The sequence below is a fragment of the Xiphophorus hellerii genome, chromosome 7 (assembly GCF_003331165.1).
Source record: "Xiphophorus hellerii strain 12219 chromosome 7, Xiphophorus_hellerii-4.1, whole genome shotgun sequence".
NCBI classification, from domain to species: Eukaryota; Metazoa; Chordata; class Actinopteri; order Cyprinodontiformes; family Poeciliidae; genus Xiphophorus; species Xiphophorus hellerii.
The window spans coordinates 7,544,420-7,570,329 of record NC_045678.1 but is presented as its reverse complement, the minus strand read 5'-3'; the positions used below and the strand labels follow the sequence as shown (position 1 = coordinate 7,570,329).

General features: G+C 40.2%; 1 protein-coding gene across 8 annotated transcripts; it reads left to right on the top strand.

The window, feature by feature from the left end:
- Positions 1-1,423: 1,423 nt before the first annotated feature.
- On the top strand, positions 1,424-24,356 carry LOC116723133 (interleukin-1 receptor-like 1). 8 transcript variants are annotated; one of them, XM_032567773.1, is made up of 13 exons: positions 1,424-1,595; positions 2,890-3,054; positions 15,391-15,486; positions 16,289-16,541; positions 17,326-17,518; positions 18,018-18,189; positions 18,627-18,689; positions 19,047-19,182; positions 19,272-19,423; positions 21,168-21,311; positions 22,288-22,455; positions 22,715-22,995; positions 23,125-24,356. In XM_032567773.1, the coding sequence occupies exons 3-13, from the start codon at positions 15,393-15,395 to the stop codon at positions 23,410-23,412; spliced, it is 1,944 nt and encodes a 647-aa protein (XP_032423664.1). In that variant the 5' UTR covers positions 1,424-1,595; positions 2,890-3,054; positions 15,391-15,392; the 3' UTR covers positions 23,413-24,356. The 8 variants fall into 8 exon arrangements, with proteins under 8 accessions (XP_032423664.1, XP_032423666.1, XP_032423665.1 ...); XM_032567775.1 differs by having other exon boundaries at positions 2,811-3,054; XM_032567774.1 differs by having other exon boundaries at positions 2,803-3,054.
- Positions 24,357-25,910: the final 1,554 nt, after the last annotated feature.

Here is a 25,910-nt window from a genome sequence, read left to right as displayed (position 1 = left end):
TGTCTGTCGGCCATATTGTATTTAACAAAAATCATTTCTTGCATTTGCAGCTGATGGCCAGTAGTTGATGGTATATTTTATGATGCATTAGTGTCCACTTCAGTGGTCTGTGTGCATTTATAGCATAAAAATCCACAGGAAGCACAAGAAAAGGGCTTTTAGACAGCTGTCCACTGTGGTGACCACTATGCATGAAAGGGCTAATAATAGCCACGACTCTTAGTCGTAAAGTAATCTGACAACATCATGAGCGTCATACTTGGGATATAAAGTTGCCCAGTTGCCTTTAAAGATGAAAATACATTTTGACTTTAATTTGGGAATTAAGGTCCCAGAACCTAAAGGAAAAGTGTAGAGGCACAGAATCGACCGTGCTTGAAGTCCAGTGTGAAGTTTATTCCACAGTCAGTGGCGCAAAAGGTGGCTATGCAGTGTATGCAACGCATAGGGGCGCTGCACTAGAGGGGGCGCAAAAACGATGTGGGGAATTTATTTTTTATATAGTCAGCATTTTATGTACTTAACAGCTGTTTGTGTATGAAATGATCAATAACAGAGGAACAGCACTGATTAGGCGCCCCCCTCCCATACAGGCAGCTTGGGCAGCGGCTGAGGCGCGTTTTGTTTTCTTTTAAATTTGTAGTAATGCCTCAACAACAGGGAGCTAAAGATGGGGCGCAGAAAAAACTCCGGGGCCCAAAACAGAAAACGGAAGAGGGGGAAGGATAAAGATGTTGGAGAGACGAAGAAAAGCTTTTCAAGGTGGTTGAAAGACAGAAGGTAAGAAATGTCGGTGTATCAACAAGAGAGTTGTAAATATTCAGGTTAGCTTTAGCTAGCCTACAATGATGATGTTCGCATCCACCTCAAAAATATGTAGTTGCGGCCCTGGCTATTTACACAAATGCGTTTTCATGTACGCCACAATAAATTAATCTGTAACCTCACTCAGGGTTCATAGAAATATAGAAATCAAATATTGCATGTACTAATTTACAATGTTTACAAAAGTGTGCACCTTTTTTTTTTTTCACTGCCTCTTCTCGGCAGTTCTTTAGATATTGTGTAGTTCCTCACTTCAACCACAAGAGGTCTCTCCATGCTCTAACACAAACCCAACGCACTTAAGAAAGAGGAGAGGGCCGAGGGAGACCGGGCTCAGAAAAACGCTGGAAAAAACAGTTCGTCTCGTCCAGCGGGGTGGGAAACGACTCACGCTGGTTATTCTGGCCGCCGTTGTCATGAGTTACTCTGTGCTACCGGCAACAAAAAAGAAAATAAAAGAAATAAGTCTTAACATCTGCTGCGTAACAGCAGAGCACGGTGTAAAGTATGAAGGGCATGTTCCCAGACTTCTCTCCTCCCAGCTGTTGCTCAACATGTTAGCACATCTGCTGGCTTTCAAAAGATTACTGAAGAGGAAATTGCTTCAGTCTCCACAGAAGAGGAAGTAAGAACCGGGAAGAACTCGACGACTCAGCTTACTTTTTTCTTTTTTCTCCCCCCCCCTCCTCTATAAAGATGTTTATAGTGGCTTTTTATGGAACCTGAGGAAGAGAGTATCTTTACAGAGGGACTAACATAACACCAGGCTGGTGAGTTCTACATTTTAAACCACATTGACTGAAGATTGAAGATCCTTGACTCGTCATAACCTCTTACATCAGAAATTGCCATGTGGGACGTCCTTTGCATCTGTCTGCTGCTAGAGCTAATATAAATCTGAGGTTAGATTTCCCTTTGGTCACAAAGCACCAAATTTATTCCAACCATGTTTGCTTGTATTTTTGTAAAACTAAAAAATTCTTGACCTTTAGCACGTCTGATATTTACTGAGGTGTTTTTTTTCCCCAAATACAAAATAAAACAGAAAAGGGGAAAAAAAAACGTATGAAAAGAAAAATCACTGCTATGTTTCAACCTTAAGACAATTAGGAGATTTGAGGACAATCTGTGAACTCTTTAATAATAGTTTCCACATTTTGTCACATTACAGAATCACAATCCGAAAAATCAGAATATACTTTAATCAATCAATCAATTAACCGAACAGTCAATCAAGTTGATTTGTATAGCACATTTCAGCAACAAGGCGGTTCAAAGTGCTTTACATCGTGAAATCATAAAAACATATTTACTGATCTCTGAGGGGAAATTGCTTTTTTTTTTTTGACAAGGTGCTTTCCAGTGTTAAATATTAGCAAATATAAATATAACAATAGTAATATAAGATGTACAACACAAGTGACAATCGCACGTTTATGTTAATATGACCTAAACATAAATAAATAAAATAAATAGAAATAAGCACAAGTATGTACATGGAAATATGTGGATCTATAAATCGACAACTAAAATATCTGATGCATTTCGACCAAATTTTAAGTGACGGACCAACACAAACCTATGAAAGAAATGGGGGGAAAGTGGGAGAAAAACAATATGGAGTTTTTAAACAATTTCACAAAGAAACACGTGACGGATATGGAGGGCAAGGAACTTGAATTAAACGAGACGCGTCAGTAAAAAAAAAAAAAGCTGTGTGTCAGTATAAATACAGATGTTCAGTGAAGGCCTCAGAGGTTCGTTAAAGAACATTAAAGTAAAACGCACCTTCATGAAAACCAACAAACCCACACTGTAAACCGAAAAGAAAATCAGTTAATTTGTTACAAATAATCAAATTAAGTTTATCCAAGTAAATACATTAAACTGTCATGTTAAACAAGCGTAAATAAAGCAAGTTTGACAAGCTTAATTTTATGACATGTAAGAATTAAAGTTCCGTGTTTGTTGTTTCAGTGCGGCAGAGAGTTCAGGGAGAAGGTTATGAAGTTTACAGCAGGGTCAGGCTCTAAATCAACATCCCACGCTCTGATCGCCTCGCAGGTTCAATCCATCATCTGACTCTGGAAACGCCACGGAACGACCGCCAAGCTGCCAAGACATGACCATCCGCTGAAATATGCCTCCTGGCTAAGGAGCGCACAAACCAGAAAAGCAGCCTAGAGGTCAACGGTAACTCTGGAGGAGCTGCAGAGACGTTCAAGTCAGGTAGGAGAATCTACGGGCAGAAAAACTAGTAGTTGTGCAAAACTGTAGGAAACCCAACTTATTTATTTTCTATTGGCTTTTTTCTTTTTATAGAGGAGTTTGGCAAGCCAATGTTGTGTTCGCTTTGTCTTTCAAAATGGGATTTTATTTCATCTGACGTTGATCTTCAGATTATTTCTCATTCACATCCTCACCTGTTTAGCTTCTTATTTCGTGATGCGATTTTCCTTGGTTTGCGCCACTCCGCTGAACAACGCTGCGGTCCGGCTGGCGTGGTTCGTGAACTGAAACTGACTCTGACACAAATCTTGTGAACGAGTGTCGAGAAGAAAGCTGTTGCTGAAAGGAAGCCGAGAGAAAACTCCATCCAGGCGGCACGGCAAACACGAGAAAGAAGAAGGTGGTGTACACGCAAAACAAATAATTCCAGGGCTAAATTTGATTAAAAAAAAATTGGAGGCAAGATTCGAGAATCAATGTTTGAAGGCGCTCTTTAGTCGACCCAAATTAGCTGGAGATATTTTTGAAAAGAAGAATTAGCAAAATTGTGAGTTTCTGAACTGATATCGGCTTACATCGAAGGATTTGCTGATGTACTTTGAGTGAAACGTGATTCTCCTCACTGAGGTGAGGTAATCATAATTTCTCACTACAATATTTGGGTTTTTACTTGTGAAACCTTTTGGAACCCCTCCATCATTTTTCCTTCAGATTGGTAATTATGCACAGTTTTGTTTTGAATTCATGAAAAAAAACAAAAAACCAGAATGTGGAAAAGTTAAAGGTCATTTTAAAGGCGCCGCAAAGGTGAGCTGGAGTTCATCCCAGACATTTTAGTGGAGTTTAAACAAGAGGCAGAACATTTTTGCCAAAACTTGTTTTCAGTTTTTAGCGATGACGAAATAACTAGACTGCTTTGGTAAACAATCATCATCAAGTCCAATAAAACATTTCTCAAAGTGCATCAAGGTTTGAACTTTTTTTTAAATGTCCAAACTTTAAATTTTAAAATGTGGCTTATCTGAATGCTTGCTTTACCTATATATATATATATATATATATATAGTACAGACCAAAAGTTTGGACACACCTTTTAATTCAATGAGTTTCCTTTATTTTCAGGACTATTGACATTGTAGATTCTCACTGAAGGCATCAAAACTATGAATAACACATGTGGAAATATGCACTAAACAAAAAAGTGTAAAACAACTGAAAATAGCCCTTATATTCTAGTTTCTTCAAAGTAGCAACCTTTTGCTGTGATTACTGCTTTGCACACTGTGAGGGATTTACCCCCCTCAACAGGTGTTGTTGTTTTTTGTGCTTCCTGTATTGTTGCTTTATTTAATATTTTGTTTTGATCATCCTCTCTTTCCTTTGAGGTCATGTGTTGCCATGGAGGCGAGCCCATGAGCAGTGATGCCTGGGACCTGGTGTTTCCAATTTACCTTACTGGGAAGGTCCATTGTTTGAGAAGGAGGAGAGATGTTTGTTTTATCTTTTGTTTGGTTCCAGTTTATTTTTGTTTTTGTTAAATTGTTAGTTGTAATTCTGTGAATATTTGTTCAGGAATATTGTTTACTACAAATGTTTGTTCTTTCGTTACCTGGAAATGTAATTGTTGTCTCCGCCCCTTAATTAGTCCTGGCCATGCTTTAAAAGCCAGGTGGTTTGAATCAGAAGGGTGGCTCCCTCTTGTTTGGAATGTTTGTCAGTTTGAAAATGGTAGCGTAACGTGCAAAGAACTGATAAAGAAAAGATGTAGAGCTCTATAATGGCTGGACTTTGTCTGATTTTGGATCGCAAACCAACACACACACACACACTCTGCATTTTCTTGATGAGCTTCAAGAGGTAGTCACCTGAAATGGTTTTCACTTCATAGGTGTGTCCTGTCAGGTTAATAAGTGGGATTTCTTGCCTTATAAATAGTCATGAAAATAAAGAAAACCCATTGAATAGAAAGGTGTCCAAACTTTTGGTCTGTACTGTATGTATATATACACTCAACAAAAATATAAACGCAACACTTTTGGTTTTGCTCCCATTTTTCATGAGATGAACTCAAAGATCAAAAATTCATTCCAGATAAACAATATTACCATTTCTTTCACATGTTGTCCACAAATCTGTCTAAATGTTTGATAGTGAGCACTTCTGCTTTGCTGAGATAATCCATCCCACCTCACAGGTGTGCCACATCAAGATGCTGATCTGACATCATGATTAGTGCACAGGTGTACCTTACACTGCCCACAATAAAAGGATGGATTATCTCAGCAAAGCAGAAGTGCTCACCATCAAACATTTAGACAGATTTGTGGACAACATTTGAAAGAAATGGTAATATTGTTTATCTGGAATGAATTTTAGATCTTTGAGTCCATCTCACGAAAAATGGGAGCAAAAATAAAAGTGTTGCGTTTATATTTTTGTTGAGTGTATATAGACATATATATACTGTATATATATATCACACTTTTTCCAGACATGGAATGAAAAAAACAACAACCAGTTGAGTTAATTTATGAGCATATATAAAGTTGTTGAATGGAGATTTGGTTACTTGTCAGCCACTGCTCATCGTACGCAGATTTTTCTAGAACATGGTATATTTGGATCAGATGACTCATCCATTTGCTCCCAAATAAATAACTTTCGTTGATGATGCATTGCTTTCTTAATCCTTCACACTGTGCACATGGAAATGGTTGTACTTTCACTGTTGAACATTGCGCAGCGTTCTCCAAATGATTTTCTTTTTTCTTTTTTTTTTGGGAGATTTGCTCAAATGTTTGTATTGATGTGTTGTAATCTTAAATTGAACTGAAGAAAGTTTTTTTTTTTTGTCCTGGAGGGAAAAGAAATCTTGTGGATTAATTTTTATATGACTCAGGGGGAAAAAATGAAGTCCAGGCTTTTGCTCACTGTCACTTTGTGGGCCGTGGTTGGTTCACGCTTTCTTTGAACAATGTGACATTTTGCAGTGGGCTGTGAATGACTGAGACTGACTCATAACTAAATGCTCATGTAGGACTACTGTGAAGTTCATAATCCAATGGGGAAACCCGTGGCCCTGTACATTTCTGGCAGACAGCAAGATGTTTGTTTCATGGGAAACCGTACTCTTTTCCTGTCATCTTAAATGTAGATTTTTGCAGTTTATGCAGCACTTAAAGACATGGATGATTGTTCTAAAATGAGCAATATGAAGCAAAGTAAAACTAGAAGAAGCAGCTGAGGATACAGCTGCTAAAGAAATACGATGCTTCCGATGGACAATGTGACTCCCAAAAAAAATAACCACCTCTTTTTGGTGGACAGAATTTTGGCTCCGGTTCTGACCAGCATTTTTTTTTTTTCCTCTAAATCGTCGTGTCCAGTCCCTCCAAGCAGCTGAGTCAGCAGAACATGCTTCTTTATGTTAGTGGAGCATTCAGTGGTTTCATAAATCTAGCGAATGGAAGCTGCAGAAAGTCTTACTTTACTACAAATATCATGAGAATTTCATGCTGTAATAATGTAACTGCTAAAAATACATTTACCACTTTTCTGATAAAGATGAAGGATACACATTTATTGATTTATTTTGTAATTAAGTTTGTGGATGTCGGCAAGCTTCGTTTATTGAAACAAGAAAAAGAAAACCAATTTTCCTATGAAAAGCTATTCTTCTTTGAGAAAGTTTATGCTCACAAACGACACCCGGGAGTTACCTTGAGGGTTTGGTTGCTGACTCTGCTAGAGGTTTTGTTCCGTTGCCATGGCATAACGACTGGCGTGTCCTCGTTACTCAACTTCGGGTTGTGTCATGTAAAACAATGTTTTGGTGCGTGAGGAGAACGTCGCCTTCTTTCCTTTCTAAAATATCAGCCGTAATTTATGCACAATGAAAAGTCGTATTTTCAGCCCGGGTTATGAAAAGGCAAGTTTCCAGTTTTTGGAACTTGAAAGGATCAAAATGAGGGGAGTTATTTTTTTATGTGCAAAAGTAACTGCAGAAGCTAATACTCTTTCATAATTTTGTTTTTTTTTTTGTAACTATTGAGTCCAGGAATTTATTTCCAGTCGCAGTCGTGACACGGTGGCCGCTATCATTTTCTCCAGTTAGGAGTAGCTATTTCTAGGTGAGCTTACGGTCAGTTGTTCACCTGGGGACAGGCATCAGAACGACTTTGTCAGTGTGTTGAAATTCCAAAGGAAGGTGAGCGGAAAGCGTCCAGCCGCAATCCAAACACATCTCTTCCTTCTCTCTGTGTTGTTTCGTCCCGTGGAGGTGGGACCAAGCTGGTGACTAACCGGCTGAGCTGCATGGTGGAGACTCCACTTTGCACGCACGGGTCAGAGGTGAGGCTTCCTCTCTTTGCTCTGGCGCCCCGTGTAAACTCTCTAATCCTTCCTGTGTCTCCCGCCGCCTCGCACGTTGCTTGCTCTTAGGTGAGTCAATGCACTTTGCATGTTTGCTTTGAGCTTAGGCTACAGATTTTTTATTTTAACTTAGGTTTTTTTTTAAATTTTTTATGCTCTTGTAGGAACTGAATCGCCTAATATAGCCTGCGTAGTCTCATTTGTATAAATAGGACGTCAATAAAACACAGTGTTCAGTGTTGAATATCCGACTGAAGAGCTTTTGAAGTCCAACCTCAAAAGAAATCTCACTTCCTTTCTCTTCCTGTCGCAGATGGAGAAACTGTAGTAAGGGTAACTATTCTTAAGCAATGTATAGCAAATGTTCTATTATAAAGCATGTATAGAAAGGCATGATGCAACACCTTAAACCTGTGTTTACCAGAGACCGGTTTGGAATTACTAATTAATAGTGTTGGGATTTTGTTGTCCTCCCTGTTTGCTCTTCCATCTACATTTATTTCTGCAGTCGCAGTTGCAATAATCACTGCTTCTGGTTAGGACATGGTTAGCCACTTCATGCATTGGAACAAGTCGAGTTGTTGTTCAGTAAACCACCAGTGGGTTTCATGGAAGACTAAACTCTGAGCTGAGGTCAAAACCAGTCTATATTGGCACATTCCCCATTTTTCCCCCCCTCCCAAGTCACGGAGCTTCGTGTATCTTGATTTGAACATTGTTTCTTCTTGATGCTGTTTGCTTTGTTAACATCTAGCCTTGCCAAAGCACACTCTGTTCTGTTGCATCGCAGCTACTGTTGAAAAAGGTGTGATAAATCAGGCTGCCAGAAATCTCTCGGAGCATCTCGCCACAAACCAAAACAGAAAAAGATCTTCACTGCAAGAAGACGAGACGCGCTTTCGCGTCACAGAAAGTTTCTCTCCGTCTTGCCCTATGTCATGTTGATCCCCAGTTCTCATGCCACGCTGCGCCAGAGGTAACTCCCGTTGTGTTGCTTCTTTAGTGCAAAATGAGTCATGGATTTTGACAGCCTCCCACGGCCTGTAACTCATTAATCTCAGTTACAGAGATTACAGTAATTGCACTTAGAAAAGCCAATATAGTTCGTGTCATTCTTATGTTTTTTTTCGCTGAAACGATTGTATTTTGACGCCCCTGGGATGAGCTGCTCCTTCCTTCCAGCCCAACTCTGCATCTTTGGTTGAGAGATCTTTTCTCAGGCGTGGCTAAAAATAGAACGGGGTTCAGACCTCGCTCTCTGACAAAGAGAAGCACGTCCAGTTCCCATCCTGAGCACGCAGGGCTTTCCAAAACAGACACTAAACAAACACTCGAAGATGCGAACAGAAGCGACAAACCCGACACCGCCAAACCGCAGCCGGCAGATGAGAGGAGGGGGCGGACATTTTTAACAATGAAGAACATTTTCATGGAGCATGTGTGATATTTGTCTATCAGAAAGAGAGAAATTAAACATTTTTACAAGGAATAAAAACTTCCTAAATATCAGAAATGTTACCAAACATAATCCCTCAGTCATTTACAGTGGAAGGGTGAGTACAGAGTCTGTGTTGCCTTGTAATGAGTTGGCAACCTGCCTCAGCTATTGACCACTATGGATGGTTGGAGAACTCGTCACTTTTAGGAACTTCTAGACCAGCTAAAAACATTTCAAAAACTTGCAAGTGGACCTTTTTTGAAACAGTTTCATAACCTACAGGAAAGATGAATCCATCCATCAATATTTTATACCCGCTTGTCCTTACAAGGCAGTGCCTATCTCCAGTGGTCAGTGGGCAACACCCTGTACAGTTCATCAGTCTTCAAAAGGGTAACAGAGACAAACAGGACAACCATGTGCACACTCTCTCAATTTAGATAGCAACGAGTCGTGTTTTAGAGGACGCTGACCTACCCAGAGAGAATCTACCCATGCACAAGCAAACTCCATCCAGAAAGACCCCAGACCACAAGTCGCACTCAGGACCTTCTTGCTGCAAGGGACGATTGATGGGGGGGAACAAACCTCACAAACTGATCAACACGTTCAAACTGTTATAAGAGCAAGGAATTTTTTTTATTTTTATTTTTGAAAAGGAAAAGACTTGCAGAAGTCTGAAGAAATACGTCTATCGATGCCTGAAGGTGGTTGAAAGGTCGTTGAGGTTGATCAAACAGCCGACTCAAGCCTGTCTTTGTTTCTTTTTCAAGGCATATGATTTTGTGGTGCTACAGGCCGTTAAGGACACTAATTCTACAAGGAAAAAGAAAAAGGGTGGGGATGGATATGCTGCTCCCAAAAGTCAGGAATGGCGCCCTGGACGACTGCGTTGGGGACTAATACAGCTGCATGCAGCCCCGGCTACCTTAGTCTAATTTGGCTCAAAAGTACCTCTTAACTGGAGTGGATATGTTGTACATGGTCATTCATTTTACTTGACTTTTCCTCCTTCGTCTTTATCAGCTGCTACAGGTGAACTCCTTCTTCCTTTCAGGCAGCCTATGACAGCAGGTGGAGGAGTAGCAAACTGACCTACTTGCATAGGCGTCTGCAGTCATTTCAGGTATTAGCAGCTGTTGATCTCTCTGGTCAGGAATGACAGAGCTTGATGAACAGACTTGCAGTGGGAACTCTACACCCATTCAGGGCGTGTGTCAGCCAACGGAGCAAGTTGGGACTTGCCTCGCAGGCTCAGTGCATGAACCAAGGATCGAGGTTTCAATTCCCCTTTGTCATTCGAAATCAAATCATTCTCCCTTTAGCAAATATTTGACATTTTTGCTTAGCTTGCCATTTCTTCCTAGTAATATCAGGAATGGGAACTAGATTAGCTGATGTGAACCTCACCCAAAAACTCATTGTCCTAAGCTAACCTTTTTAAATCAGCAAATAATTTTTCCTGCGTTGCAACGCAAGTCAACGCGTTCGAGCTCGACGTTTCACATGCGCAGACTTTGTCGGGTGTTTGGCTAGTGGAGGGCAAGCGATTGTGCAAACCATAAGAACTTTTAAACAATCGTGTTGAGTAAAGACAGATTAATGCACCTTATGTCCAGAGTTACATTCAGAGAAATTGATTTGCAGGTGAAACTGAGGTTGCATCACCAATGTACCTGTGGGAAACATGAAGATATGAAGCACGTCCAGTGAGACAAACTGTATAACAGAAAAGCAGCATGGCTTAAAACACCTATATTTTTGGTTTGTATACTAACTTATTGTCTGACAGTTACTCTTGGTAGAAATGATTTGCATGTTTTGGCCTCGATGTGTGATTCACACAGGAAGATCATTGGTGGTACAACAACTCCAACGTCACTTCAGGGTGCCAGTCAGCTTCTTTGTAAATAACCATCAAATGCAAACATGGTGACGGCTTGTAGGTTCATAAATTAGTGTTTCTGTTATGAAACTGCATTTGTTTTCAGACAGTAAGACTGACTGTAGCTTCAGCCAACAGGGCCAACTAATCTGGGTTCATACTGAACAAAGACACAGGAAATTGAACTGTGTCTTTGTTAACTGTGTAACATTTTTATAAGAAAACGTTACCTTCTTATAAAAATTAGACAAAAGCTCAGTTCAGAGTGCCATCCCTTTAATTCACAGAAAACTGAGGTTTAGAATGATGTGAACATGAGAACCACTGGCCTTTGTAACGTTCATATTTAATTAGCCAGTAAAAATTGAATCTGTGTCTTTGCCTCCTTCTCTTTATTCCCTTCTGACTTGTCAGGAATCTTAAGCGCTTTGTTCCATCAAATCAACCACGTCTCTGTCTCATTATGAGTAACACTAGACTCATTCCTAATTTCAGATTGGATTTCTCAGCTTGCGAACATGACGCGGTGTTGACTGCGAAGCCCTTGACGTCAGATGTTTACGAGCCTGCAGGTTCCCTGCGTGTCGCCGGGACCTTGGACCTGTTGTTCACTCCTGGGCCCCGAGTGTTGAAACGGCCGTGTCACAAACAGATGGACAAAGTTCGCGTGACTGAGCAGGACGGCTCCCCCCCCCTGCCAGCACTTGACTGAAGGCAAACAGAAATAAACACCTTTGCCGTCGCGAAATCACACGTTGCACAAATTTGTTCCGTTAGAGAGGCCCGTTACCCAACAGCGTCCCTCTCTGCGGTTTCTGCCTCGCAAGCACTTTCCGGACATGTTGCTGCTTTGCTCCGGAGAACGAATGACTTTGTTTTGTTAGGAGCAGAAACGTTTGTACCGGGAAGCAGTCAGAGCTTTGTGTTATCGCTTCAATAAAATGAAGATGAATTTTCCAGTTTCCGGGCAGCCACCGCTCCTCCTCTCTGACAAGGACAAACAGAGAAATCACTTTATCGCTCCCTCAACCTCTCCACCGTCTCCACTAGCGATGGTAACGCGGGGCTTTGTTTGCTTGAGAGATTAAGTGGAACCTGATAAAAAAAAAACTAAAAAAACATGGCTCGCTTTTAATCCGAGGTCTAGAAAATTTAATTTTCAGTTTAAAAATGATTTTCGGTGAAGCCTTTTATTTACTTATTTGTTTTTTGTTAATCTTTCAAAACGTTGATTCATTCCACAGCTAGCTACTGACACAACGGAAGAGGATTAGGGCCACTAATAAAATAATAATAATAATAATAATTTTTTTAAAAAGGATTCTTACATTTTTCTTAGAATTTTAACTTGTTTTCTCATAATTCTGATTTTTGATCTCAGAAGATTAAAGTAAAAAAAAAAAAAATCTAATAAAAAAAAAAGTCAGAATTCTGAGGGGATAAAAATCAGAAATTCTGAATTCTGACTTTTTTCCCCCCTCTCTGAATTACCGTATGTCTTTTGATCTCAGAAGATTAAACAAGTCCCTCGAATAAAAAAAAAAAAAGTCAGAATGCTGAGAAAAAAAAGTCAATTATTTTCCCCCCACTGGCACTAACCCTCTTCTGTACGTCACAGCTAACTCTCTTTTTTTAAATAAAGCATCAACAAAACAATTTCCTCTTTCACGAGAGTCATCCATCTCCATCCACTCGCCCTCCAGCAGGACGACCTGCTGAACTCCTCCTGACTTCCTCTCTTGCGTTGCTTTGTCTAAGCTTGTCCCAGATTTAAACTATGTTCGACATGCTTTGACTCTGCCGCGACTCTGGATGGTTACGCAAAATTCTTAGTCATTCAAGTCAGAGTAATCCCAGGTGCCTCAACAGAGAACAGAGGGACTTCTTCTCTGCTGAAATCTCTGACTTATCTGACTTGCGATCAGAGCTGTAAATTAGCATCCGACTTTTAAAAACCAAAACAGCTCCAGACGTGTCGGGTCTGAAATCAACCAGCTGCGTCAGGTTGATTTTACTGGTGGAGCTGGTGGAGCTGTTGCCTGGCAGCAGGAAGGTCACGGTTTTAAATCCCGGCTTGGAGTCTTTCAGCGTGGAGTTTGCATGTTCTCCCCTTACAATCCGTCTTTTGGGGGAAAAAGCTTCGCATCTCAGGTAAATTTCAACTTTATAAACTCTTGGGCTGCGTCACGGATCTTACAAATTTACTTTTGTATTCAGGTTTCCTACGATCTTGCTTTTGTAGGATGCTTTATATATGTTGATAACTGTTTATTTTTATTATCCATCCATCCATTTTTTACCACCCTAGTCCCTAGTGGGGTCAGGAGGGCTGCTGGTGTCTGTCTCCAGCTAACGTTTCGGACGAGAGGCGGGGTCTACCCTGGACAGGACGCCTGTCTGTCGCATTTATTTTTATTAATTTAGTTTTTTTCTAAAAGTCTCTTCAGTGAGAATCTGAGAAATAAAAAAAACATATTTTATTTATTGTCTTTGTGGTATTAAGTAGAAGAGAAGCACCTGATTTTTAGATATTATTTGTTCATTTACTGCTGCAGCCACCAGTCGTCCTGGTTTTAGTGAAATATATAGCTGCATTACGAGTTGCAAATAGCAAAAAGTAAAAAAAAAAAAAAAGCTTATTACATGATTAATTCGGACTTTCTGTGTCTAAAGAAAAATAAATGTAGCATGATCAGAAGTGAAGGTTAGAAAAAAAAGAGAAGAATACATTTCTCCAAATCTGAACGGTTGTGTGAATTAGATATTTTTAATTCCAGCTCGAGGATTTTTCTTTCCTGGCTTTTAATTCAGCAGGAACATCAGGGGGGACGTGCGTCACACACGTCTCTTTCAGAAATATCATCATATCCGTGTAGATTAGATCTCTACGATATTGTTGTGAAACTACAATTGAGAGTTTGAACCGTCCCAAAGGCCCAGTCATAATACAGACACACGACTGTGCCTGAAACCCCTTTTGTCAACTGATTCAACACTGTTAGTCAAAACTGAAGCCCAGTCGTTGCTTTGGAGACGGAATAGCGACTGCAGTCAGTCACACGTTTGGTGAAAGATGTGGTTAGATGAAAATCACTCTCCGTGGGAAAGTCTGTGGTGTTAGCAACATATGCAACCGACGACGATTTAATTGTTCATATCGATTCTTTTTTTCTTCTTCTTCTTCTTTAAATCCAGAGAACGATGATGGTGACGCCGCATCTGTCTTCAGATGCAGATCAGGCTGCACCTGTCACAACTGTTTGACACGCGAGCAGCAGGAAGAGCTTTAAAAGTGAAAAAAGTGGCATTTCTGTATCCATGGTAACCAGCACCCGAACTGCTCGTTAATGCATTGCCAGTTTGTGTTTCAGCGCTGAGACGCTCCAAACATTACGTGGCACCAAGTGTCCTTCCCTCCGACGGATGGGGACGTCGCTATGGAGACAGTCAAAAACAAAAACACAGCCGTTTCCCATTTGAAGCTGAACACGCTCTGCGTGAACATGGAGGTGTAAATGATCTCCGCTGTTGTGTACAGGATGAATACTGTAAAGTAAAGCGCAGGCATTGCTGTTTAATTTAGGCAGGAACAGGAAGTCACACTCAGCTAACAGGTGTGCTGTGCCGCCTCCGCGTTTTTGGCGCTTCACTCGACCGGCTGCAATTTTAAAAAACAACCTTTATGTTACGTTTAAAAGTTGTTCTAATCTCCATCAAACACTGCAGAAAAATTAATTGTGTTGTAGCGCATTCAGGTAAACATAAATGTACTTCTCTGAAGAAAGAGAGGAAGCAAGTTAGTATGGGTCGACATAATCCAGATTTTTACTTCATGTTATTTTTTTTTAAAAAGATTGGCAATAATAGATGTTGATGGGTTATTTCCTGGCCACGTGAAAGGAAGGAAATCCTGCCAAAACAACTAATGTAACAACCAGAACATGGAGGAAATGTACTTAACTTGCTTAACAGCTTGCTTAACACACCTTAAGTAGAAAACATATCAGAATTTCCTGCCATTTTACTCTGAAAATGCTTTCCCCCTCTTGGTATGGTTATGAAAACTTCTAACATGAGCTTATGTATATTTGCACAGTTTTATTTGACTGAGGACATAAAATATGAAGGTGTGGAGGGGGAAAAAAAAGTCATTACAATCTTCAAGATAAACCCAGCAGGAAGAACAGTTCTTGGCATTAAATTTAGCCTTGTTTTCACTTTTGACAGTCTGACCTTAGCATTAGCTCTTTATTTTTTAAAGAAATACAAGCCTAAGCACAGAACATAATACCTTCAACAGTGAGGGAGGCTGGGTAATTTTTTCTTTCTTTTTTTGGGTTAATTTAGTCATCAGATACTGAGAATGGCGTCTCCATGGACACCAGACCTGCTCCTGGTTTGCGAGCGTTACTCAGCGTTTTTCAGCAGTTTCTGCTGTCACTCCTCCGGTGTCTGTATCTGTGGTTGAGGAGCAGAGGGTGGGAGAATGGGGAAGGAAGGAGCAGAGAGGAAGAGAAACATGTGCTATGAAAATCTTTACACTGGAGGTTTGTGTCAGAGACCCACTGGCTGGCACAACATGTTCAGGTTGCTGCTGTAATCCATAAGACACAGTCATTTATGTGTTTCCGTTTATTTTCAGCAATGGGCCCGAGTTCATCGCCGGAAAGCTTTCTGATGTTCCTCTGGATTTCAGGGATCTGTGGTGGACTGGCCCAGGCTGAGCTCATGAAAAAAGGTTGGTTTTGTTTTCTATCTTGACGTAAATGTACAAAAATACCATGTGTCTTTTGAAAGAAAAAAAAAAGACAATGAGCTGTTGTTTTGTAATGTTACTTATTAAATTACAAGTATGATATTTCACATGGTTTTGCTTAGTCAACAGCCTCCACTCGTCATATGCAAGCATTTTACTGCCCTCTTGTGGACAAAAATGTCCCACCCGCCTCACAAAAGCCAATAAAATGATGGATCAGTGACGTTTTTATTGAAGCATGTCAAAAATTTGTTATATCTTTTCAATAATATAGGAAAACTCTTTATTGCCACTACAGCAGTCAAACCTTGTAGTCTTATAGTTTCAGCTTTTTGCAGGTTTCATTTTTGGTGATTGATTTTTGAGGCTGGAAGATCTCCTTACCATCACCCTAATCTTTTGATCCCTTCAGATATTTTCTATCAGATTAAAGTTGGGACTCTGACTGGAACACAGTTTTTAAATATACACCTAATCAAGGCAACTGCAGCATTGCTTTGAAATAAAGTTGACAGAAAGGATGTTTCTGCTCTGTTGCTCACAAACAATGACGACTGTGTTTAAAACAAGCATGTTTAAAGTTATAGTTGATGAAGTTTGAATCATACCTGACAGCTAAAAATGAACTTTAACAGGGACATCCACAGTCATTCGTTTGAATTGAAAGTGACATCACACATTTAAGTTTACAGCAGCTTTCTGATGAACGGACACGATGTGAAGCTAATTTTAGCAGCTACGTTTGACAGCAAGTTGAGAATTAATAATGTGACATGCGTTGCAGATAACTGCACCAACTACGAGCTCGTGTTTGAACGGGTGTTCTCTGTCCCCGGGGACGCGGCCATGCTGAACAGCACCCTGCTGTCTCTGGACGTCTTTGACTTCACCGCCGTCCCGTTCAACATCACCTGGTTCAGCGCAAAGACGGGACAGGAGATGAGAAATGAGGCGGGTCGGATTCTGGTGCTCCAGGAGACGCTTTGGTTCCTCAACACCACGATGGACGACGATGGGGAATACCTCGCCATAGTGCGGTAAGAGACTGTCTGAAGGCAAAGTCATTACAACAGAGCAAAGGCTTTTGTAAAGGCTTCTATTTAGGCTACTTCTTGTTAGAAAACTGATATCCATTGCAGGGTCTTTCTACATTATCTACACCAAGTAAAGACATTTGCATCTTTTTTCCTCTCACTGTTTGAAGTGAAATAAGACAAAACCGCTCTTGTTTTAGATTAGTTGCTACTAGCAAAATTATTTCTACTTGCTAAATGCCACACAGTCAGAAGTTTACGCACATTTCCATTATTTGGTGGCATTGCCTTTGAATGGTACGACTTGCATCAAACCTTTTGGGTTTCCTTCCACAAGCTTCTAACAATAGTTTGCCGGAGTTCTGGCCCATTCCTTCTGACGGGAACTGAGTCAGGCCTGTTCAGATTTGCCCACAACTTCTCCAAAGGACTGAGGTCAAGGCTTTGTGATGGTCACACCACAAAGAGTTGGTTAAAGACTTGGTTGTCTTTCAGCCACTTTGTAACCACCTTGGTCCTATGCTTAGGGTCATTGTCCATTTGGAAGACCAATCTGTGCCCAAACTTTAACTTCCCGGTTCATGTCTTTAGACGTTGCTTCAGTATTTCTGCATAATGTTCCTTCCTCTATTTTATGAAGCGCACCAGTCCCTCCTGCAGCAAAAACAGCATCACGCTGTGATTATGCCACCCTACGATTAACTCAGACATGAGAAATAAATAATAAAGAGACAGTAATCATTCTGAATGTAAACTTCAAACCTCATTGCATTGTCTTTCCATGCAGAACTCCTTCTCAGTGCTACATGCAGTCCACTATACTGGTGATAACTCTGCCAAAGGACGGAGAGTGTGGAAGGCCACTGAAAGCATATACACCTCTCACAAAAGGCACGGCTGATAAAGTGAACTGCCTTCTGGGGGGTTATGTTGCGAAACTGGACAGCTACGGCATCAGCTCCTCTGTCAAGTGGTACAAAGTGAGTAACATCCAATTCTTCATAGGCCAGATCTACATGAACACGGCAAAGTCAGTGGACCACAACTTGTTTTCTAGCTTTTCTCCGTTATTGTTGTGAAACAATTTTCTATACAGTCAGTCAAGAGAATTTCTACAAGACTTGGTGGAATAAAAAGCTTCCCCTCTTTTCCTTATGAAGATGTGTCGAATGCCTTCCTAGATATGTCTAAGTTCAACTTTCTGCATGTGAAGATTTTTTTATATGCACCTGGTTTCATGCTGATGAGTTGTCTGCAGCAGTTTCCTCTCAACAGAACTGCAGCTCAGGAAAATCACACCTGTCCCTTTAGGAACAAAGTATAAAACGAGATAAAAACTTGTCCTCCACCCTTAAAAAAGAAGGATAATCATAGCCTTTTTTTTATTATTATTATTATTATTATTGTCAAGTCATTAAATCATATTGGGTCCTTGTAGAGTGGATCTTCTGTAAATCATTTTTTGTTCACCCAACTCAGGGCTGTGATCCCGTACTGGAGGACTCAGGCAGCCAAACCATCCAGGACAGGAACAAGCTGGCCTTCCACAGCGTGAAAACTGAAGACGACGGCATTTATACCTGCACTCTGACCTTTACCCTTGATGGGGTGACAGTAACCGTGTCGGAGACCACCGAAGCAAAGGTCAATGGTCAGTTCAGATCATACTATATTTATACACACCAGCAAAAATGACTCATACGACCTACTTTCGAAGCGTCTGGTTAAATATTTCAAAAGTAGGTTTTGGACTCGTTTGCTTTTGTATGACCTCGTTCTAGTTCATTCCTTCTGTTAGTTTGGATTCTTATTTCAGGTGTTGGATTTACTTTGGTAGAGTTTCTGTTCAGGTTTCCCTCCAGTGTCAGTCTGTCATTCACTCTTCTTTTCATAAGGCGGCTTGTAAGCAACGTTAAGGTACATACTGCCACCTACTGTGCATGAGTGTGTAGCAACACTACCATTACATTCTATTTTTTAAATGATGCCAAGAATGGCAGAATTCAATTGCCTTGACCAAGCAAACAAAAGAGATGATCAAATAGCAAAAAAAACAAAATCATACTATTTTTTTATCTCTCTTTTCAGATAACTACTTCCTCGTTCCACAAGTTCATGAGCCGGAAAAGGAAATTATCAAGGAGGCCATAGGTGAGGTCTCCCCTTGGACATGTTTTGCTTTTATAAATATGCCTGCCTGTTTGAAATATTTACAGTTTTTCACCAATACAGTCTGATGTGTTTTAAATGTCCAAGCAATGTTCTTATCAGACGTACAAAGTTTGCTCGAACATATCTAGTGTATTTTACAAAAGCATAAATACATGCAGATTTGTTTAGTACAGTTAATTCAACTGGTTTGCTCATCATCTTTAAAGACGTCAACATACTGAACAAGACATGCCAAATAATATCAAATAAAAAAAAAAAAGACAAAATTCAAATAAATCAGTGATTTAGCTCAGTAAGCACACTCAGGCTGAAGAATTTCTTCCTTCTTGCTTTCAGGGTCAAATTTCACAAAGAGGTGTCTGGTGTTTGTGCCCGGTTCTGGGACGCCGTCCGTTAACGTCATTTGGTTGGTCGAAAATAAGGTCATGTTTGATTCTGAGCCGTCTGAACGCGTCTACACATCAAATCTGCGGTTGGTACATTTAGATTAACTTCTGCTAGTGGAAAAAAATGATGCCGCCTTTTAAGGCCGACGCTTTCAACGATTTGACTTTTTAACAGTTCGTGGACCCAAGATGAACCAAAGGGTGTGTGGTTAGAACGGCTGCTTCTCTTCGCCGAACTGAAGGACGAGGATTTCTACCTCAACTACACCTGCAGGGTCTTCAGTCCCCGAGGCTATCCGGACGGATATTTTACTTTGTTACCAACTGGTAAGGCTTGTGGGCATTAGGGGTGTAGCTATACAATAATCTCATGATACGATACGATATGCAATATTCTGATCACGATACAATATGTATCACAATATTTGGCAAACAATGCAATTCGACAAGGAGAATCTGAACACTTTTTAATGATTCCTCCTTTTAACAAACCTTCGATTACTGGTTCAATCCCATCCAGTGCTTCCGTCTTTAAAGGGTATTGTTTTACTCTAGGTCTCCAGCTAGATTTTGCTTTTATTTGCACTGGGGGAATTGACCCAAGTAATCCAACATCAGAGGGACCTTTTGTCCACATGTGTTCTGGAAGCTGAGCTAATTCAGCTTCTTCTTTTTCTGTCAAAAATATGTTCATGTGTCACTCAAATGCATGAACTTGAGCTGTCCCTGTAACTACTTCACAAAGTGACTGTTTCCAAACATCACAGCTGGGGCTGTAGCTCCAACCATCTTCACCTTCTTTGAGTATTATCATTTTATTCTTACTTTAGTTCACATTCAGCCTATAGATCATTGTGATTTTCTGTTTAAAGTGTTCTCTTCCTTACGTGTGTATGGAGGTCACTACTGTCTGTTCAACTTTACGCACCTCCTAATTTAGTAACTACCTGTGAACAGTCGTATTTTGTTTTATTGACAGTACTGACCGAGATTTGAACCGGGCTCAGACCTTTGATCAGATATCACATCTGGAACTGGGTTGTTAGATGTTTGGGTTAGAAGCTTTACGACCTCTGTTGTTTTTCCTGACTGCCCCCTTGCCTGTTCTTCTTTGACAATAAAAACAGGAGCTCGTGTGAGAGCAGATCAGAACGCTCTGTAAAACTGCTCGGAGGAGAAGTTTGGCAGAGCCTTCCCTTTTGCAAAAGCTCCACGTAAAATTCATATACGTTGTCTGTGGTTCTTTCTTTTATTTAGGTTCGAAAGGAAAATACCTATCAGATACGATTCGATTCACTAATTCGAAAGGACAGAGTGATTTTAGTGACATTTTGTGTTCCATAATCTTGGATTTAATTATCTGAAAACTGATTAAAAGCACCAACTACACAATACCCGACTGATTGGACAGAGTCTAGCAATCTACAGCTGGACAAAATGAACCGAAAATGCAGTGAGAAAATTAGTTTCGGTCATTTAATTCATGTGGATTTGACATAAAACTCAAAGTTTCCACAGAGATCCAGGAGCTGAGTGGGGAGATTATCAGCCTCTGTAAACGCTCAATATGCAAATGATTGCACTTATGTTTTTCTTTTGGACATACTGTGGCTGCATTTTGGAGCATTTGGCTCCAGGAGTTAGCCGTGGCTGAAAGCTGTTTACTACCAGCTGCTCTACTCCTTGCAGATCTATAATATATTGTGGTGCTGAGCCGTTCGGTGATTTATAAATTAACAATATTTTAAAGTCTGTTCTCCGAACTACAGGGAGCCCGTGTTAGGACTGTAGAACTGGGTTGATGTGCTCTATCTTCCTGGTTTTAGTCAGAACATGAGCAGCAGCGTTGATATTGAGATTTTGCAGCAGATTTGATCATTTTTCAGGATTTATTTTTTTTTCTTTTTATAAAATTTTAGTTGGGGGAAATCTTCTTTTTTTTCAATTCAATAATTGGAAAACTTTTACAAAACAAATTTATAAGCAAAGTCTGTTTAACTACGCAGCTAAAAACTAAGTATTCCCAATGTAAATTGATTTTGCTCTGATATGTGATTTCTTATTTCCACAGATCCGAACATCATCCTTCCCATCGGATTAGTGTTTGGTGGAATGACTGTTCTCTTCGTCGTCAGCGTCGCCGTCTACTACGTCTTCAGGATAGACATTGTGCTGTGCTTCAGGAGAGCGTTTCCAGTCCTTTACACAAACAAAGGTAACATTTTACGTCAGAGGTGGAGCTAAAATGTGCTGTGGATATTACAACATCATCACTGGAAATAAAGTGGACACATCTGGTTAGCAGCCTCCTCCTTACGGCAGCTATAGAATACAGTAGCACGCAAAAATCCAAAGCCACAGAATCTCACATTTTTTATCTCACATTTGAGCACATCTTTACAGAAGCACACAAACCACAGGACTGCAGCTGCACTCTTTCAAATAAAATGTCACCCACCTGGGCGTGCCGTGGTAGCATAGTGGTTAGCGCGACCCGTATTTGGAGGCCTTCAGTCCTTGACGCGGCCGTCGCGGGTTCGACTCCCGGACCCGACGACATTTGTCGCATGTCTTCCCCCCTCTCCTTCCCTGTTTCCTGTCAGCCCACTGTCATATAAGGGACACTAGAGCCCACAAAAGACCCCCTGGAGGGGTAAAAAAAAAAAAATGTCACCCACCAACGTGAAAAACTGTTGGCCTTTGTTTGATATATTCTGTTTAACTTGGAACATTAGTGTTTCAGTAGGTTATGATTTTGACTAAGATGTACTCAAAATTGAGTTCCTAGTAAATTAACATTTTCTCACTTTGTCCAGTTCATAATAAAAAACAGAATTCCTGATTATAATTACCACTATAGAAAAGAAATAAATGGATTGTTTTTGTTGTGGGCTGCACAGTGGAACAGCAGGTGGCACTGTTGCCCTGTACCAAGCAGGTGCAGAGTTAAATTCCCGCCATGGTTTTTTTTCTGAATGGAGTGTGCATGTTCTTCTCATTCATGTTCTCTCTGTGCTTCCGCCCTTAATTCAAAGCTTTCATTTTAGGTTAATTCGTCCCTGTAAATTTCATTTGTGCGTTCATGTTTCTTTGTTGTTGTTTTTTTCATTTTCTGGAGCCATTGTTGTTTGACTTTGTCCAATTTTGTCTGATGCAGACAAAATTGTCAACTAATTAAAATGTATTTTTAGATCTTGATGGCAAGCTGTATGATGCCTATGTGGCATACCCCAGTCCTGGTGCCTTTGGGTTCAGTGAAGAGGTGGAGAAGTTCGCCCTGCAGACATTGCCTGAAGTGTTGGAACAGGCCTGTGGCTACAAACTGTTCATAGCGGGCCGTGACTGCCTGCCGGGGCAGGGTAAGTCTCCCACATGGGAAAGTTAGCTTCTTCAGCTCATTTAGCACTGGTGTGAAACTTCAGTCTGAAGGCAAACAGTCTGAGAGTTATGGAAGAGTGGCAAAAAAAAGTAATTTTTGGAAGAAAAAAAAAAGCCAGAAAGAAGTTTGCTACTCGTGTGTTTGATGTGAAGTTTGACATGTTAAATAATGCCCCAAAAATCAACTCAATATAATTTTTATTGACGACGACTTTCTCTATGCTTTCTGTCTTCCTGCAGCCGTCGTGGACTCTGTGGACGAGAACCTTCAGGCTAGTCGTCGTGTTCTCCTGCTCTACACCGCTTCCACTTTCATCAAAAAGAGGCACACGAGCAGCACCAGCAGTAACAACAACAATATTACGAAGGTTGGTGAGGAGGCTGATCAAATCCAAAGTGGGACCAGTGAGGGCAATGGCGGCGTGGGTTTTGGTGGTGACGGCAAGGCGTTTTCGGACACAAGGCAGCATCTGGAATGTGTGGCATCCATGAACAGAGCGCTGCTGGAGGGCTCCTTAAAGGTAAGACAGAGAAATGTCATTATATAGCCACAGAAAGTCACACAATTCAGCCGATAAGCAACTCTTACTCATGTTGAGGTCTCCCAGTGTCCTCAACAAAGAGGTTCTAATGGAGTTCTGTCCTCTCAGGTCATTCTGGTGGAACTGGAGGAGATCACCCCGGCCCAGCTGGCCCTCTTCCCTGAGTCGGTTCGCCACCTGAGGAAGAAACAGGGCGCCGTGTGCTGGTGGAAGGTTCTCCAAACCAGGCAACAATGGAGGGCATGGAGAGAGGACGAGGAAAGACGTGGAAAGGACTCACAAGTGTCACCGTCCCTCTCTCCTCGCTCCAGGTTTTGGAAAGAAATTAGGTATCATATGCCAGTTAGAGGCAAGAGGGCAGTTTATCCAGAGAAAACTGCCTTGTTGAACATATGACCCAAACGGTCAGAGGACATTTATGCCACTTCTTGCCAGTTAAGGCTCCAGTGTTGTGCAACATGTAGTGAAATCGAAGAAACCGCAAAACCATCTGATGTGTACAGCATGACAGCCATTCCTGAAAACAAGTGTTGGAATTATTTTCTAAGTGTTTATGTAAATTAGTGTAAATACAGTTGTAAAAGTTATGGAAATATTTGTACATATTTGGTCTTGTTTTTAAGGTTGTATAGAGAAAATGAAAGCTGTGAGTTTTTTTGCGCACTAAAAATGGAAATATAAGCCGTTTGCAAAACAGTGAAATGATTCTCCATCAAACGTTTTTATACATATTTTGGCATTAAACATTGTTTTAAAGGTTTTTAAATAAAAGAGAAGTTTATCAAAAAGAAACGCAACAATTATTCCCTTGTTAACTTGTTTGTGAATAAAGATATGAAAGCGAGCTTCATTCTGTAGTGTATATTTTTGAGTATACAGTAGTTTAGTGATCTTGCAAGGCTTATTGACTATGACACCAATACCAAAGTCATGTGGCTCCCAATTAATGGGGTTTAATACGATCTACGTTAAAGAAGGAAGCTTGCATCGCAAAAGGTTTATTTAAACTGTGGAGTGTAAAGTTGTCTAAAATGACTGATCCACAATATTTCCAGACATTTATGAGATTTTCACACCTGATAGTCTGGTAGACTCACTTCGATTGGGGACCAAAATCACGGCATTTGTTACCTTTTCAGCTGCAGCGGTTCACTTTCGCACTGCACTGCCAAACAAACCAAACTTTGAAAAACCTATTACACCCCCTCGCCAGTGGCGGTGCTGTAACAAGAACCATTTGAATGACACAGGCTCAAAAGTATACACATCTGGTTAGTAACTAGTTAAGAATTACTCAGTTTTATTTATTTCAGTAACGTTTTGGGAAAAATGTACTTTCAGAAGTAGCTGTAATCCTCTGTACTTGTTACTTTTACTTTGGTAATAAATTTGTACACATTTTTTCTTTTTCATTTTGGTTTCTAAAATACCAGATGTTGGAAATAACTTTTATACATTTTAATCTGTCTGATGGCATCATTTTCAAGTATTGAATTTGACCAGACTCTTACTAGAGTAACTTCTTGGACGGCTACTTTTTACTTTTACTTGAATACAATTTTTGGGTACTTTATCCACTTCTGATATCTGGCTAAATATTTTTAAGCAAGTTTCTGAAATAATTGGATATTTGTCCACTGTGCTCTATTGGTTGAGATCTGCTGGCTGTGGATGGTTCAAGCAACAATATAAAATAAATGGTACAGAGCCAGAAAAAAAACCTTTTCTGTCCTACATGATAATACTGGGACTGCTGCAGGTGAATCAACTTAAAACAAAATAAATGCCCATAGATATCTCAAGTGGCTTCTAGGATATTTTTGTAATACCAGATATCAGGTGGAATCTACCAAAAAAATTGCTTTTTTTATTTTATTTTCCAAAAATCAACCTTCTTCCACAACCATTCCAGGCCTCAAACCTAAATTAGAAAGTCTGTGGGATGAACTGAACAGAGCAGAGGATAATTAAAGATGATCTAAATACATTGTGCAAAAATTGTCAAATAATTTCAAGTTTGGAAAATGTCATAAATTAGGGCAGGGGTTTTCCAAAGTCGGTCCTCGAGGGCCGGCATCCTGCATGTTTTAGTTCTCTCCCTAAAACAGAACTGTTTTGTATGTTTATGAATGAACATAAACATATGTTTATGTATGAATAAATGTAGTCCATTATCATATTTTGTCTTTGGTAGTATTTAATTTTAATACTGTAAAATGAATAAATTATTTGCCAAGTGTTTCAAGTGACTGTCATCCATTTTCCAATTTGTTACAAGATTGGATTAATATCCCTAGGAAATGGAAGGCAACTGTTCCAATTGAAAACCTTGCACTCCAGTGAAATTGCTTTTATATTAGGATTTCCACAGACCTAGCAGAACCATATAGCATTTTATTTTGACCTACTGCGAATGTCAACGAACATCCGGCGGACATCTAGTGGTGGTTCATTTTGACATTCAGAAAACGTTGTCGTCTGATGCTAGCTGGGCAGAGTATCATCAGTCAGAGGCTTCTTCAAATTGCTGCAATACAGACAGCTACAAAAGATATTTCCTGCCAACAGCAATCAGCCATCTGCAATAACTCTGAAGAATCTGAATGGATGAGCTACATTTAATTTTCCTTTTGGATCAATAAAGTATTTTTGAATTGAATTTTGAATTTGAATTTTTCTTCCAATCTAGGCTGCACGGCAGCGAAAAGTTTCCCATATGGAAGTCCGAAACTGAGATAGTTAAGAATGAAAGCAGAAATATAATGTCCCACCAGCAGTAAGTTTTAGAAATGTCATTGTGAACTTAGACTGGATGGCCAGTAGGTGGCAGCATACGGAGTGATGAACAAGACAACGCGATACTTGTGTTATCTGCGTTATTTGTGGTCCAATTT